Below are 18,227 nucleotides of genomic sequence, written 5' to 3' on the forward strand. Positions count from 1 at the left end.
TCACCCTCCTCTATATGACATCCTTTTATATATTTGAACATGGCTATCATATCACCCCTTAACCTTCTCTTCTCCAGGCTAAACATACCCAGCTCCCTAAGCCGTTCCTCATAAGGCATTCTTTCCAGGCCTTTGACCATTTTGTGAGACCTGAGTGGGTTCCTTCCCGACTGGCATGTCATATGTCACCACATCCCTCATGCAATTTCCACATCTCAGTCATGAGTAGAGGAGCATCAGATACAACCACTGAGTCATGCTGTTCAGGTGAAATAAAACAACAACCCTCTAACCTGTAACCCTTAGAGAACTTTGGGCAATGTCTCCCACCACACTCCACCAGCTTCTAAATGACTTGTAACTGCCTGTTAATTACTAGTCCTTGACCTGTCAGAGTCTTGTCTGGCATCTATTGGAACACATGTCTTTAAATGAAGGCGATGCTGCTCTAAAATACAAACATTTTAATGATCAATGTATATGCAAAATAAATAACAAATTTCATAAATTTATATTGTGTGTGTGCCTTGTATGCAGAAATGGCATCCCTGCCTCTAAATTCGCCTCATTTAAAGAAAGTGATAAGGATTTACAAATAGCAAATAACATTGGTGTAGTCTCTCTCGTGAAATATTAGCTCAAGATCTACTAATACATGGGGGTCTGACACAGAGATTTTAGTTTTTAGTACGGAGCAAACATTTTTTTTAATACTCCCCGCTCACTGACATAATATAAAGCCAACATTTGAGATCTGCTTTTGATACTTCATTGGGCCCTCGCAGACTTTGCTTCCTAGCAGTCTCTCCCCACTCCACCTGCTAACCCACTCCATGCACCGACTTGCCTGGATTTCATTTCATTCCATGACAAACAGCTTACCACCGAACACTGCATTCAGATGGTCAGACCCTGCTTTTTACCAGAAGGGAAGAGGACATGACAAGGATCCTAACCCGGCACTTCGCCCATAAAAGCAACAGAAAGGCTGAATGATTGGAATTACCTGGAATATGACGGTAAAAAACACAACAATGATTGTTGTGCTGACAAACAGGTTTCTGTCTCCAACATCATCTTTGTTCAGAGTTACAACCAAAGCAAAGGCAACGGCACCACGGAGTCCACCGTACGACATGACCACTTGATCTATTATTCCCAGCTGGACCATTCGGTAGTGGTTTAGAACCCAAGTCTGCAGAATCACACCTGTTAAAGCAAATGTTTCAGAGTAGCAAAAGCCTGCATAACAATATTCTTTTAGGAATTAAGAATGGCATGGCCACTGAAGCATCACAACACAGAGCTGCTGCCAAAATACGTTTCTTTCCTAGATTGTAGTAACAATCTGGCAAATAATGAAGGCAACAGACACTGCCGTGATCCAGCTTTCCTCATGTTTTGTTACATGTGCAACCTCATCACTGCACAACCCATTATGTTCCACGATGAGCACTGCAATGAGCATCCATAGCAGTTGCACACATGGAACTCTCTGGCTGGATTTGTTTGAAACAAAAACAATTCCTTGAAAAGGTTTTAACTGCTTTCCATAGGGGTTGTTTTTTAATAATGGTTTCATTTACTTTCCTGGTAAAGGAGATAAATTTTGAGAAAACAACAAATAACTTGTCCTGACAGAATTACAGACTTCTGTCATATCATGTGTTAAAGTTTCATTGGATTACTCAGAGATCACGTCACATTTTCCCATGAGTGCTGAGTGGATTCATGCCACAGTCTGAATAATTTATGTATTCAATAAACATTTGCCATATCTTATAAGAGGAATATGGATTTGTGTTTGCCCTTTGCTGCTCTCACCTGGCATGTTAGTTTCTCAGCCAATGCTATTGACCATACACTCTTGCTTTCCAACACCTGGCTATCTCCATATGGGCAGCAGTCAGTAGAAAGGCTCAGAGCTCATCTTTGGAATAATCATGAGCAGGCAGGATCCTAAGCCCAAGTAGTGCTAGTGCAGGGGACATTTCCATTGTTTTGTTGTATATTCAGCTTATTTCTTTGAAGACGGCATTCCTGAAGGGTTTGATGACGTCACAACACCATCACATATGGAAATATGTACCTTTGACTGGGTATTCCCTCTGACAATTGGGATTGACTTAATTACATATTTGGGACAGCCTCACCAGTGTATAATGCCATCATGCAGAAGTTTTAATGAGGCTTCCCTTATTTTTGCAGAAACTAGACCATTGGTATTTGCACATCTAGGTCCATTTCCCATGGCACTTTTGTGAACAATAGATTGCCATATTCTAGTGTTATTAGAGCTTTATAAATTGAGAAAGCTACGCCCTTAGAGAGTGGAGGGAAGTTAACAAAGATGTGCTCTATTGCTGTTAGTTTCCTGTTTGCTTGAGTGGAAGTGTCTGGGTTTAACAGGAATCTTCACATCCGGTTGAAGTGGTACCATGACCATTTAAGGTTTGGTATGGCAGCTATGAGTTGTTCCTTTCATAGTGGGATACTGTTTTCACAAAAATCTTTTAATCTACAAAGGCCCACCTGTTCCCAACCATTCCAATCCAAGTATTGCCCTGCTTCTTTAAAAGATGGGTGAAAGCAAAGAGGGATAAGGGGAGATAGTGGGGGAGCCAGTTTTTTAAACATTGCTTTCCACACATTTAGTGTGGAGCGGAGGAAAGGGTTCACAATGGTATGGGTTTTATGTTTTCCACAGGTAAACTATCAGGTGCTAACTGCAATTCTGATTTTTGCTGAAAATTAATCAGCACACTAGTAAAAAAGATGATTAGAAATTTCTCAGATATCAGATCTCATCTATTTAACCAAGTTTAATATATTAAAGTCGTATATTGGGTCTGCAGATGAAGATGGCCTTAAATCTGCTTCTGATCAGCTATCAGGGGTTACTCACGTCAGCCCAACTGCAGGCAGCGTTTCTTCACTGTCAGTCTGATCCTCTAAGTCATGGCAGTCCAACTTTTCATACCAAGTGGGCTGCAAGGGTACTTTGACATGGAACCCAGGGGCTGCACATTGCCTTGCCATGCCAGGGGGGGGGGAGCAGGGAAGGGAAGGGAGCAAGGTCAAAATCTGATACACACACACTTGTGCTGCCTTCTCAAAGCCTGTTAAGCAAAGCACCAGGCATTGGGAACGAGGCATGAAGGCTCTGGCAGGGTCCTAGAAACCCCCCCTCCAACTTCTTCCCAAAGCTGAGAAAAGCACTAACTAGGCTTGGGGAAAGAGGTTGCAGGACTCTAGGACCTTGTCAGAGCCTCCTTACCTGGCTTTGGGAAGACAGGGGGTTAACTGTTGCCTACAGCTGCCCAAAAAAGCCTTGATGGACCATCTTGCTTTGAGTGCTTACACAAGAGAAGAGATGAATGGGTGCTTCTGGAAAATGGGAAGGACCACTACTAAGCAGAGGAAGATGGCCAGCGCCAACCAACACCACCAGCAAGGCTGGACAGTTTCCTGGAGCCCAGAGATGTTTAAAAGGCACACTAAGCCAAGTCCTAGACCAGACATAGTACAGATTCCACCTTCCTGGCAGCTGTCTTAGTGATCAAAATGGCAAGAGGAAGAGGGGATTAAGAATGGTGGGAGAGAGGCAAGCAGCCTGCTCTTGCTGGGTGGACTCTCACTGTAGGAGGAGAACAATGCAGTTCTATTGCACAGTCCCATAAAAATCTGGATCTGTAAAGAGTTTGTTGCAGAATTTAAGCAGCAATGAAAACAAGATCCCTGATTTAAAAAAAAACCTGCAAAATGTTCTAATTTATTTTTCTACCCAGCTGGTGATATAACATGCAGGAGACCTAAAGTTCAATTTGCAGTGGTACCTCTGGTTGGAAACGGAATCCGATCCAGAGCCCCGTTCGCAACATGAGCAGTACGCAACCTGCGTCTGTGCTTCTGCGCACGTGCGGATCGTGATTCAGCACTTATGTGCTTGTGCATGACGTCATTTGATGCTTCTGTGCATGTGTGAACTGCCAAACCCAGAAGTAACCCGTTCTGTTACTTCCCGGTTTGGCGCGTTTGTAACCTGTGTTGTACGCAACCCGCAGCATTCGTATCCAGAGGTATGACTGTAATTAGCACTCTTAGTAGGAAAACAAGTTTCCTTACCAATTACTCTGTAGACTGAGATGAAGACCAACGTCAAGAGTATGAAGGCTGTATTCCAAGTCCAGATCTTAGGATCAACAGCTGAAATTCCCAGGAACATGAAAATAATAGTCTCTGCACCACTCGCCAACATCTTCATGGTGTATTTCACAGTGGTAGAAGACTGCTCTGAAATATTTGCCTTGACGTATTTCTGACAGCAGATACCACAGAAAGTTATACTGAAAGACATTCAACACACATCTTAATCACTTAGCATTGCAGCAACTTGTTCTGCATTGTCATATCTACTGAACTGTTCTATTCTGAAATCTAAATGCAGATCTATGCCTAAATGTTTTGTTTCCCTCTGAGACACTGACCCACCTGAGCCAAATCCTTTGGCAGGCAATGGAAATAAAAAAGTTTAATTGCCACAACTGCCAGATGTTATTGGATCTGTGTTTGGCTGCTCTGTGCAGTTAACCTCTGAACTGAAGATAATGTCAGTTTATAGAAAGTAGTCTTGCTGGGTGTTATATTGGAGTGGATGAGTTGAATTATGTTTATATATAGCTGACATATGAAGAAGTTCATTAGTTTCTCAACTTAATTTTTTCCTCTTTTAATCCTTTATTTCTCTCTCTCTCTTCTTTTCCTCTGGATCTGTGTTTTTATCTAGATTAATGATTCAGTTTGGATAAAAACGATATTTGAGAATAGTCTTTTTATCTCTCTTTTAAAATTCTAATAAACGTTCCCTCCCCCCAAAAAGAGGGAACTGAACCATGGAAGATGATAGGTGACCCCTGCCTCCTGGTATGTCCTTCGGTCCAAACCTCCAGCTCAACCTGGTCTCCTGCCATACCTGCCAAGTTGCTGTCGGAGAAATAAGGGACCGGGCGGAAGTAGCAGACCGGAAGTAGCGCGGCTGCCATTTTGGAACTGGCCGCAGCATGCTCAGAAGTGACTTTTGATGCTGCTTTGCCCAGTTCCAAAATGGCCGCCGTGCCAGAAGTCGCACTACAGCCATTTTGGAACTGGGCAGAGCAGCATCAAAAGTCGCTTCTGAGCATGCTGCGGCCAGTTCCAAAATGGCCGTCGCTCCAGAATAAACCGGGGAAAAACAAAAAAATCCGTTTTTTCAGCTAGGAACAGCTGGAAAAACGGGGATTTCCCGGGGAATACGGGAGACTTGGCAGCTATGTCTCCTGGTTTGCCCTAAGAGCCTGACTCCTGCCGTGTCCCATGGCTTCTGCTTCCTGGCTCACCCAAGAGTGCTGCTCATAGTCCAGCCCTGACACAATCCACATTGCAAGGGCCCCAACTCTCCCTAAAGGAACAGTACGATCCCCATTTTATGCTAGTGCCACTGCTATATGAAGGTTTAGCTGGTGGTTTAGCTATATCATTTTGATTATTGCAATCTGCAGCACAACAAACCATAGAATTCCCCAAGGGTCTTCGAATGGCTTCCAAGCCTAATAGCTTTGGGACATTCTCCCCAAGTTTCCATGAGTTTCTTTGGTTTTGTCTTTTTTAATCCAGATAGACAATGTTTTCGAACTCAGCTGGGCATTACAATCACTTTAAAACGACCCCTTCCTCCAGCAGTATTAGAAAGAGAAATCAATTAATGAACTGAAACTTACGCAAGGATGGCAGAAAGTGACAGCATCTCGGCCGTCAAGTAAGACAGGTAGGAGACAACAAACACGAATCCGGGCTCAATTATTCTGACGTGCTTTGTGAAACGAGTGATAAGCGAGAGAAGGAATGCAAAGACAACTCCGACTAAAGTTCCTCCGATGCTCACCACGAAGAAAGACACTGCAAGAACAAAAGTCACATTGATTTTTTAAAAGACACTTTGATTTTTTAAAAAACAATACACACTTCGGTTTATTGACTTTTTTGGCGGCTGGGAAAGTTGGGGAGATGGAGCTAAGATCTGTCACACAGATACCCAGGTATCATAATAATTCACCTGCACTGAGGGGCCTGATAAGGTAAAGCTAAAGGGACCCCTGACCATTAGGTCCAGTCGTGACCGACTCTGGGGTTGCGCGCTCATCTTGCATTATTGGCCGAGGGAGCCGGCGTATAGCTTCCAGGTCATGTGGCCAGCATGACAAAGCCGCTTCTGGCAAACCAGAGCAGCACATGGAAACGCCATTTACCTTCCCAATGTAGCGGTTCCTATTTATCTACTTGCATTTTGACGTGCTTTCAAACTGCTAGGTTGGCAGGAGCTGGGACAGGGCAACGGGAGCTCACCCCGTCACAGGGATTCAAACCGCCGACCTTCTGATCAGCAAGCCCTAGGCTCAGTGGTTTAGCCCACAGCGCCACCTGGGTCCCCCGAGGGGCCTGATACCCACTCTCAAAAGAGGTGTTCTGCTGGTGAGACACTTGTTTACCTGAAGTATTAAGTACCTCCTGCTCTACGGTGCCTGACCAACAGTGCAGAGAGCATTCCAGGGAAGACACCACAGACAGAAGGGAAATACTGTAGGTGCTTGGCCCTTGAAGAAGCCACACTCCACAGCCAGGAAAGGTGGATCTTAGGGAGGGATGAGGTGTAAGACAGGCTTCCTCAACCTCAGCCCTCCAGATGTTTTTGGCCTACAACTCCCATGATCTCTAGCTAGCAGGACCAGTGGTCAGGGATGCTGGGAATTGTAGTCTCAAAAGATCTGGAGGGTTTAGGTTGAGGAAGCCTGGTGTAAGACCTCAGTCAACCACTAATTTTTGGTTGGAGCCAGTTGCGCACGTGGTGCTGACTGAGGTGCTTGTTGCTTTGTGAGTTTCTGCTGAGGGCATGTCACATCGTGCCCTTGCTCCTTGGAGCTCAGAGTGGCATCTATGAATGGCCATCACAGCCATGTTGCCTGAGGCTCATGGGAGTTGTAATCCAGGACACCTGGAGAGATCCAGGTTGGCAAAGGCTTCCTTGCTTGAGCAAGCCTGTATGCCACCTTAAAGGGAGACAACCAAAAACCCTCTGTATACTATTCGTCAGCTATCCAAAGGAAGAATGGTATAGTTTTGCTTATTAGTTTGCTTTAAAAGTTTGTTTCCTGTTCCCTGCCCCCACTAAAAATTTCCAGTATCTTACAAAAGCCTTTAAAATGGAACATAAATGTTAAACAACAAGTAGTGCATTAGCTATTCTGCAGTGGATACTAAGAACAGCTGACCATTAGGTGCAGTCGTGACCGACTCTGGGGTTGCGCGCTCATCTCGCATTATTGGCCGAGGGAGCCAGCGTATAGCTTCCAGGTCATGTGGCCAGCATGACAAAGCCGCTTCTGGCAAACCATGGAAACGCCGTTTACCTTCCCGCTGTAGCGGTTCCTATTTATCTACTTGCATTTTGACGTGCTTTTGAACTGCTAGGTTGGCAGGAGCTGGGACCAAGCAACGGGAGCTCACCCCGTCACAGGGATTCGAACCACCAACCTTCTGATCAGCAAGCCCTAGGCTCAGTGGTTTAACCCACAGCGCCACCTGGGTCCTTGTACAGAACAACTGTACAAGACCCTAAAAAGTAGGGTTTCCAAAACTTAGGTCTCCAGCTGTTTCTGGACTAAAATTCCCATCATCCACGCTAGCTGACTTAAAAACTTAACGCCTTGTTGTGAAATATATATAGTCTTAAAGCTTAACTTAAAGCTTGTGAAACTAAAGATGTTTTTCATGTGGTATCTTAATATTAATATAAAAAAAATCTCCCCTCTCAGGAGGCAACTTCAAAGGTGTGGCACCACACACAGAGAAAGGCAACTTCACAGCCTCCAAATATGTTGGGGTGGCAAGATTGCCTGAGCAGAGTCTTCAGTCATGTCTCAATGAAAGGCAAACTCGTATGTGTAAATGCAGCCTTTCAGATATCTTTGCCCTAGTTCTTTAGGCGGGGGGGGGGGGTAGGGTGTCAAAAACCACACTTTGAATTGTACCTGGAAACAAACTGGAAATCAGTAGAAACACACACACACACACACACACACACACACACACACACACACACACAAATAAATAATATATAGACAAGACGGTGGTTCCTTTTTATTTACTTTTTTTAAGAGGAAGCGGGAGAGAAAATGGAAGAAAGACAAGGAGGAAGAGATTGAGAGACAGAGCACCATAGATAGAATAACCTAGCTCAAAAACATGCAAAGTGGGCCTCTGTCTGAACCATCCCTTCTGCATCGTTGCCTTTTACCCATTGGCAATGGCAAGCAAACTACTTATCTTTTTTTATGACAGCCCTTAAAAGGACATAAACATAATAGGGCTGTTAACATTCCAATAAACTGCACAAGATGTACCATTCAAGAGTACCTGCTAACACAGGGACATGTGAATGTATGCCACCTTGAGCTCCTTAGAAGAAAGGGGAGATATAAACGCCAAAAAAAAAAAAAGGATTTAAATTGTAGGGGAAATGAGACAACCGAAGCTAGGACTTTGTTAGCCCAAAAATGGAAAACCCAGGAGTTACCGACGATTGAAAAGTGGCAGACAAAAATGATGGACTATGCGGAACTAGCAAGACTGACTAGCAGGATCCGAAACCAGGGAGAGTCAAAGTTCCAAAAGGAGTGGAGTAAATTTGTGGACTATATGGAGAGGAACGGTAGAAGTTTAAAGACACTTGCAGGACTGAAATAAATCCTGCGAATTGACTTTAAATAGAAGGAATAAAGAAACTGTGAGATAGGAATGGGCAGAAAAAAAACGATTGGGGGGAGGGAGGGAAGTCAAAGCTCGGCAGAGCAAAGAAAATGGTAATAATTTATGTTTAGAAGAAAAAAATTGTGTTTGTTGTGGTTTGTTTTGTTTAATGTGTTTAATTGGAAAATTTAACAAAATGTCTTTTAAAAAAATAAATTGTAGGGGAAATGCAGGGTACTTTTCTGCAGAATTCTTAGTAATTGTAATACACAAAAGCTAACTGTTGTTTGATTTGATTTTAATAGTAAAGGCAGGATGGAAACACGTTCAGTTGTCTTACACTGGAATTGCATGCATTACCACTCGGTTCTGTATGGAGATGCCCAGCGATCCCCTGCCTACTGCACGTCAGCACCTAGAGGAGCTGGTTTGCAGGGGAGCAGCAGTAAGGTGGGGGCTGGGGGAGGATGCTAACACCTTCCATTGCATCTGCCACTCTCCCTGCTCAGATGCTTTTCATCCATCATGGGGTATAAATCCGACATAATTTAGGATCAAGACCCCAGGTGGATGGGAATCGCAGAGGAATGAGAATGGCAGGGAAAGGCTAATCACCCCTCTGCTCACACACACACACACCCCGAAAGCTTCCAACATTTCTCTCCCGATACTGCTTTGTGGCAGAGAAGCGGGACCTATACATTGATTTGCATGCAAAAGATCACAGGTGACTTGAAACTAAGCAAGCTTTTATATATATATATATATATATACCCATACCAAACAAATTAAGCAAACAGAGTGATATGGGCTCTGCTTTGGAGTGGGGGAAATCTTTATATTTCTTAACTAGCCCATAGCTGCAACTTTGCTCTCCTTTAAGTGTGCCACTGAGGTTCAAGAATAGCAAATGAAAGGAAAAGTGAAGAGTGTTTGAGGCAACAGGGCATCATTATTAAAATTTCACAAGATTCTTACTAATGATGTAATAATAAGTTTTAAAAGATGACTTACCTACACCATAGACCCAGTCGGTAGCAGCCACATTGTCAGTTCCTATTTTAACAAATGATTCAAACACATTGTATAGCACCTAAGAGGAAGATAAATTGATCATTTCATAAAGGAATCAAAGAAAGCGTTTTATTGTCTACCAATAACAATTTCCTATTTTTGTAATGTACACAATATCTTTCTTTGTCTTCTATATTGTTTTCTACACATGTACTATTTCTTGTTTTTTTTCTTTTTAGTATCTTAAAAGGTAAAGGGACCCCTGAAGGTCCAATGGTGACCAACTCTGGGGTTGCGGCGTTCATCTCGCATTATTGGCCAAGGGAGCCGGTGTACAGCGGTGTCATGTGGCCAGCATGACAAAGCCGCTTCTGGCGAACCAGAGCAGCACACAAAAACACCGTTTACCTTCCCACCGGAGCGGTACCTATTTATCTACTTGCACTTTGACGTGCTTTCGAACTGCTACGTTGGCAGGAGCTGGGACCAAGCAACGGGAGCTCACCCCATCGCGGGGATTCGAACCGCCAACCTTCTGATCGGCAAGCTCTAGGCTCTGTGGTTTAACCACAGCGAATTATCTTATCCCACCATTTTTTTAACAGTACCCTACCAAATGCAACATCTATAGGCATCTATTTTACATTTGTGATTATATTGTGATGGAAGAAAGCCTATTTGCAAAGAATTTGGGTGTGTGCTTACACAAACAGCTAACCTTTCTTTCTCTATGTAGTAAAACAGCAGTGATATTTACCTCAGTAAATTTATAGATTGCTGCTTCATACCGATTTACCTGTGTTCTGAGTCATTCAATGCATTCCTGATTTATCCGCAGTCTATTGGCCATTAGTTCAGAATTAATTCTGAGGAATTCGCTTTTATTTTGGACTGGAAAAAAAATAAAATCTTACCACAGTTACAGCATCATTAAGTAACGACTCTCCAAAGACAATGATGAAGAGGACTTCATTGACGTGAACTTCTTCAAATACAGCCAACACAGCAACAGGATCCACTGCAGCTATTAGACTACCAAACAAGAGGAAATCCAACCAACCACTTTTAAGGTCACCTAGAACAACAAAGCAAACCTCATAAGAATGTTGGCCAATCTTTTCTGGGGTGGGGAATTGAGTTGCATTTAAAATTGCCTTTCTTATGTGCTTGGTCCTTCTTGAGTGCATTGCAAGGGGGTGTACGTGTGCCTGGATTTACTAGTTTCATCGTGGTTAGAATTATTTCCCATTGAAATGTTAGGTTTGTTTAATTTAGGCACCATTCCCATATTAAGACTTGTGTGGATGTAAGTTACTGGATAAACCTGCCGCTTTCTTAAGGGTCTAATTCATGACACGCCTAATTCGTGAGCATGTGGAACAGATGTATACCCCCCAGCCCCTCCAAGTGTCTACCGTAGTATCAGGTATGCCACTTATCTCCTTTTTAGCACATAGATCATGAAGTTTCAAGGTCAAAATAACTAGAGCTGGGAAAGATACAATTAGGACCACCTCTAACACATGCTGCATTTGCAGCCTGGCCACAGAAGCAGTGAAAGCCAGCCTTTCAAAATTAAACAGAGACCATGTTAATTTCGCAAACTGAACACATTTCCATTTCGCCAATGGTCTGCAGTCTGCAGTGATAGTGGCTGAACTGCACGACTGAAAACAAAGTAATAGTTAACCTGCTAGCAAAGAAGGTTCTCTTCCCTACCCCCCCCACCTCCCACCTTTAATGTGTTTAAATGTCAAAGGGGGTGTGTGATTGAGGTTTGCTTCAGACTGACAAGAGTTTTTTTCTTGATGATAATCCTGAGGTTTTGAGAGAGAACTATTCCCTAAGGCTAGATTGGAAGAACAATAGTGGCATGTGCCCATTCAACCTACCGGTAGTCAACAATGGCACTAAAGGGCACGGTTTCCATTTCAGAATAAAAAGGGCCTGTGGGCAGCAACTGTCCCCACTGCGCACAAAAGAAAGCAAAAGCAATCCTTTATAGTTGATTTCCAAACTACACCTATTGTAAACTGAGCCCTAACACAAACACCAAGAGGCTTGCCAATCCTAAATGCTACCAAAATGGCAGCCTATCTTTACTGTAACTTCAGAAGAAAGAGTAAACCAAACACAGGCCTAATCTGGCTTCGAAACTTACGCAACCGGATCTTGATGAGCAACTTGAGATGGGCAATCTTCTTTAAATGCAAAGATCATAGTTTTCTCAGAAGCTGTGAGCTCACCATGCATATCGTCCTAACCTAACCTAATGCACAGGTCGAAACAAAATAAAAAAATTCCTTCCAGTAGCACCTTAGAAACCAACTGAGTTTGTCATTGGTATGAGCTACCTACATGACCTGGAAGCTGTACGCCGGCTCCCTCGGCCAATAATGCGAGATGAGTGCCGCAACCCCAGAGTCGGTCACGACTGGACCTCATGGTCAGGGGACCTTTTACCTTTACCTTTACCCACCTGTAACTAATGCACAGGGTCTGTAGTGAGAATGTAGCTGGAGGGGAGTAACCACAGAGACTGCTCTGATCCCTTTGGAAGAAGGGCAGGATAAAAATATAGCAATAAATATATGTAATAAATTATCAGCTGTGATGCTGCTACCACCGCAAAGTGAGCAAAGCAGGTTTGTACCAAGTTCATGGCTTGGAGCGGTGGATGTGACCAATGCTCCACAGTTACTCATCCCAGGACAACCCAACAAAACATGAGCCAATAGCGAAGAATGAATGAAATAATGATTACCCATGCCTTACCCATTATTCCTGTGAGAAAGACCCCGTAGAGCGAAAGGCCTGTGGTGACAGTGTTCCAGATGGTCCCGACGACGGCATAGATAAGGATGGTGCCCAGGTTGCCAAAGAAGAGTCGGTTTGGCATGAAGTATCCTGCATCTAAGACGATGGGTGGCAGCAAGTAGAAGAAAAAGACGTCCGGCGTAAGGGTGAAGGAGGCAATGTGATCTGCTGCGAAGACAATGCCTCCCAGGATAATGCCCAGCACAATGAGCAAGACACTTTCTGGAACCACACTGGTGACTTTATGGGACAGGTGGAAAACTGTCAAGAAAACAACATGGACGAGAGTCAGAAGGCAAATGCAAGAAGAAACAGTAAATAATGCTTCTGGGTGCATAAAAGTGTGCAAAAGTCTGTAACTGACAATCCAGCCCTTAAAGCTCACGACTGATGAAATAGCACTGTGCAGTAGGTCTCTATTGACAATTTACTACTGCTGGCTTGCCGATCAGAAGGTTGGCGGTTCAAATCCCCGCGACGGGGTGAGCTCCTGCCAACCTAGCAATTCGAAAGCACATCAAAGTGCAAGTAGATATAGGTACCACTCTAGCAGGAAGGTAAACGGTGTTTCCATGCGCTGCTCTGGTTTGCCAGAAGCAGCTTAGTCATGCTGGCTACATGACCCGGAAGCTGTATGCCGGCTCCCTTGGCCAGTAAAGCGAGATGAGCGTCGCAACCCCAGAGTCATCCATGACTGGATCTAATGGATCCTTTATCTTTACCAATGACCTACTGCTCTAGGTTTCACATTAGACCAAGAGTAGGGAACCTGTGGACCCCCTCCAGATGCTGTTAGACTACAATTCCCATCACCCCTGGCCATTGGGCTATGCTGGCTGCATCTGGAGTCCAACTGCATCTGAAGGCCCTGGGAGTTCACCACCTCTATATAACACCAATGGTTTTTAGGTGAGCAGCCATCTAAACTGCTGAAGGAATTTTGAAGCAAGGAATTTTGTGGCATCTTAAAGACTAAGAAATCTCATTATGGCATGAATTTTTGTGGAGTACTGTAGAGCAAACCTCATCAGGTACATGGTGCGAATCCTCAGTTGTCAGATATATATGTTTGAAGGAGTAAATGCAAATGTTGGAATTAAACATGACAAGTACCGGTATGTCTGCAACAATTCAATTACAGCAGGGGTCAGCAAACTTTTCCAGCAGGGGCCCGGTCCACTGTCTCTCAGACCATGTGGGGGGCCAGACTATATTTTGAATAAAAAAATAATGAACAATTTCCTATGCCCCACAAATACCCCAGAGATGCATTTTAAATAAAAACACACATTCTACTCATGTAAAAACATGTTGATTCCCGGACCATTCGCAGGCCGGATTTAGAAGGCAATTGGGCCAGATCCGAGCCTTAGTTTGCCTACCCATGAATTAGAACTTAAAGGTATGCAAAACAACCCTTCACAGCAGCCGCAATTGGTGATAACACAATCACCTCAGCTTTCCTCCGGTGCTTTTTTTCTTTAAAAAAATGTTTAGGGGTACTCTCATTTTCCTACTCATATTAAAATACTGCCCCCCCAATAAGGCCAAACTTAGATCCACAAAATGTTAGGGGTATGCATACTCCTGCGTACCCCCAGAAAAAAACCCACTGATTGCTTTATTCAGACACAAATGAATGGAACTGAACATACGATTGTATTTTAATATTGTACTATTGTACTTTAATATTTTGTTGGAAGCCGCTCAGAGTGGCTGGGGAAACCCAGACAAATGGACGGGGTAATAATAATAATAATAATAATAATAATAATAATAAATTGCTATTCAGTGGTGACACAAAGTGATTTGATAGAACAAAACAGAAAATCCCTAAATGATTTAAGAATCAAAGCACCAACAATATATCTCAATGGAAGATGAAACAGATATAGTTGATGTTATTAAGCCCTGCAAAAGTACTGCCAGAGTAAATATGGGGACAAGCATTGCCAAGTAGAGAAATGGTCACTGGATCTTTCACATTATACTGCTGAAAGATCCAGTAATGGCTTCCCGAGAGTGCAAAAGATTTAGGAGCAGGGTGTGACTATTTTTGTCCTCCCATCCCTAGAGTGCCCTTATCAAAAGATGTGTGCCCTCTATAGTCCTTTTTTAATGCAAGCAGCTAATGAAGTGCTAAGAGCACTTGATGCTGTCAGGAGCCTATACCTGCATACCGGTAGCTGGCCTGCCAGCAGGCATGCATTTGCACAGCACTGGATAATTTTACTGCTGAAGTACCTAATCTAGAAAGCTGGCGTTGCATCCGGGGCTCTGGCCCTTTAATGATTTGATGAAACGGACACAGCTTGTCCTGCCACTGAAGTCTTGGAATCTGCAATTCAGTTACATTATGTGCAGAACACCTCGTTCTGAACTTTGGGGACCAATGGCTCAAGTCTTGTCAAGTCTCTAACATGGTAGAAAGAGCAATGTGAGTATATCATGGGGCAAGATGCCTTGCACCTTCTTCTCCTCCACAGATCTCTGCTCCAATAATGGCTAAAAAGCTGCCTGTTTATAATGGGGGGGAAAGAACTGTAAAATGAATTTTGCAGGGGAGGCTTGGGGTAAACACTCACTCAGAATAGGGAGCTCACATGCTGATTTTACTTCGTATCTTGACCAATGGGAAGGGATTGAAAATAGATAGCTAGTTTAAAGAGTGGAGATGCAGCGACAGCGCTGCCCACACCCTTCTGTTGCGCCATCACAATTATTAACATAATTTTTGGTGGTTCTTCCACCTTGGATTACCCCGCCCCACCCCCTTTGAATTGCTCTACCCTTAATGTTATAATACGTCAAAGACTCCCCAGGCACTCATTTAAATTAGAACAGGGCTGGGGAGAATACAGTGCCCTGTTTGGAGGAAATGGCTGGCTTTTAGGAGGGAGGTTACAGTGCAACATTTTGTTGCAGATCTCACTTGTAACATTGCTAATGTCGATTTTCTCTCCTCCTCCAATTAATATTTATTTGTAGAAAGTAGGTCACTTGTATCAGTTAATACAGTGTAGGAGTGAACAGTGTCCTGAAACGTATTATTCCAGTATGCAAGAAATAAGATCCATTTTCTTGTAATTTCCTTCTCAGTTTCTTTGGGATTCACATTGTTGTTCTCATACTTTGTTTCTAAAATACACATAGCATTGATATTCCACCTTCAAGTCTCACATCCTAAAATCAACGCACTGAGCTACTCTGTCCCAACTCTTCATAACCATCCCCCAAGCAAGCCAAGCGCATGGCTTCGGTGCCACAAATGTGTCCAAATCTACAGCCTAGGAATCAAAATGCCACACACAGCTCAACTACATTTCTAGCCAATGCTTTCTAGACATCTGTCTGCATCCTCTACGACACCATTAATTATTGTGGTTCCCCACTTGCTCTTATTATTTTTCCATATTCTAACAATGTCTGAGCCCTGGTCAAGGGCTAAGATACCTCTGTATTAGGACCCTGGCCAAATAAAACTCCTGCCTCAAAAGCTTTTAAAGTTTGAAAGAAAGAAATGGATGGATGCTATGATAGACAATAGGGACCCAGGTGGCGCTGTGGGTTAAACCACTGAGCCTAGGGCTTGCTGATCAGAAGGTCGGCGGTTCGAATCCCTGCAACTGGGTGAGCTCCCATTGCTCGGTCCCAGCTCCTGCCAACCTAGCAGTTCGAAAGCACGTCAAAAATGCAAGTAGATAAATAGGAACCGCTACAGCAGGAAGGTAAATGGCGTTTCTGTGTGCTGCTCTGGTTTGCCAGAAGCGGCTTTGTCATGCTGGCCACATGACCTGGAAGCTATACGCCGGCTCCCTCGGCCAATAATGCGAGATGAGCGCGCAACCCCAGAGTCAGTCATGACTGGACCTAATGGTCAGGGGTCCCTTTACCTTTACCTTATGATAGACAATAAGTGGGGTGCTTCCAAATACAGTACTATTCATTATTCTCTTTGCACATATAGACTATTATAGCAAAGAATAAATAAATTCTTTCCAGAAACCACACTGCAATAACCAGTGGAAGATGTTAAAGGGCCAGCCCACCCTTGAGGCAAGGTGAGGCAACTGCCTCAGGCAGCATGTTCCACAGGGGAAGCAGATCCTGACAATAGATCTTTATTCCGCCCTGGTTTCTGATGTAGATTTCCATTCATCCCTTCTTCCCTGGTGGGGAGGGGGAGATGCTATTTTACATTTCGCCTTGGGTGCCAAAATGTCTTGGTTCAGCCCTGGTAAAACATATTAGTAAACAATCAAGTAATCAATATACTTGCAGTGCCCTAATTATCGAGGCTTATGGCTCAATATCAGCTGTAAGAGCTAAAGAACAAAACTCAAAGTACCCCCTGTCTACCTTCCCTAATCTTAGCAAGTGCTGAAAATGTCTCCCAAGTTAGATATAATCTTAAAAAAACAACGGCTGGTTAGCACTTGGCTTGCTCTCTGGAAGGTTTATTAGTTGCTACACACTTAATGATCACCACAAAACCTGTATACACCATTGCAATGAGCTCATTAAAATCACAATTTAAGGTCACTGTTCTTTGTGGGTCAACAAATTAGCAAACTTACATTAGCAATTTAAAAGTGGACGCTATTTTAGGATCACCAGGTCAATGTTCCTCATTAAGTTATGAGGTCATGTGCACACCTGACTTCAGAAGTCAAATGTCAATGGAATTTGGAAACAGACCTATTGAAAACCTTGTGGTCAGTTTTTTTTTGGGGGGGGGGGGAACCAGAGCAAATTGAAAGACCATTCTAGACCTGGATTTTGCAATCCATGAAATGAGGTGCATTTTTACATTGATCTTTGGAAGAGTGCTGTAGTTTAAAAGTCAAGGTAGCATGGGTTATAGCTTGACATGCTGAGCCATGGAAAGCCATACAAACCGATCTCTTCTAACATTCCCATGTTCCATTTTCTATGACTAAGCAGATAAGGTCCAGTTAGAGTTGCCAAAAAGCTTCAATACATTCTATTACATTGGCTTCTGTAAAACCAGAACAAGCCCTGTTACTTCTACTCTTTGCATACTGACTGTGGCTTTGTTAACATATCATTTTCTTAAACATAAGGTTAAGCAAATGCATATACAGTACCTTGATTGTTGCAAGCCTCCTTGTAAAAAAATCCAGGACGCCCCATCATCTCAGGTATTGGCACTATTACAGTGGGTGTTTCTGGCTATATGGACTCTGTTCTGAAACCATATGCCATCAGTGTTCCCAACTATGTACATGACACCACAGATTTTCTGAGGAAAATACAATCTTTGAATAATCTTCCTAACAACACCATACTAGCCACTATGGGTGTGGAATCTCTGTATACCAACATCCCACACAACAATGGTTTACTAGCCATAAGGAAAACCATTTCAGATCAAATCACAGCGGACTTTGCTACCAAACTCTGCTATTTTGTCCTTACCCACAACCACTTCAAATTTGGTGATGACCTGTTCCTCCAGATCAGCGGCACAGCCATGGGCGCCCGCATGGCCCCACAGTATGCCAACATCTTCATGGCAGATTTAGAACAACGTTTCCTAAACTCCTGCCCACTCAAACCTCTCTTGTACCTGCGATACATTGATGATATTTTTA

General features: G+C 43.4%; 1 protein-coding gene across 2 annotated transcripts in view; it reads right to left on the reverse strand.

Annotated features, from left to right (window-relative positions):
* Positions 1-18,227, reverse strand: part of SLC9A3 (solute carrier family 9 member A3) — a 107,404-nt gene that overhangs the window by 22,382 nt on the left and 66,795 nt on the right. For both annotated transcript variants that reach the window (XM_035134704.3, XM_035134706.3), the window contains exons 2-7: positions 12,571-12,873; positions 10,710-10,870; positions 9,796-9,874; positions 5,757-5,934; positions 4,126-4,346; positions 1,007-1,209 (exon numbers count right to left, since the gene is read on the reverse strand). In XM_035134704.3, the coding sequence (XP_034990595.3) occupies positions 1,007-1,209; positions 4,126-4,346; positions 5,757-5,934; positions 9,796-9,874; positions 10,710-10,870; positions 12,571-12,873 (1,145 nt within the window). The remainder of the gene's footprint in view (positions 1-1,006; positions 1,210-4,125; positions 4,347-5,756; positions 5,935-9,795; positions 9,875-10,709; positions 10,871-12,570; positions 12,874-18,227) is intronic.

The sequence above is a fragment of the Zootoca vivipara genome, chromosome 12, assembly GCF_965207765.1.
Source record: "Zootoca vivipara chromosome 12, rZooViv2.hap1.1, whole genome shotgun sequence".
Classification (NCBI taxonomy): domain Eukaryota; kingdom Metazoa; phylum Chordata; class Lepidosauria; order Squamata; family Lacertidae; genus Zootoca; species Zootoca vivipara.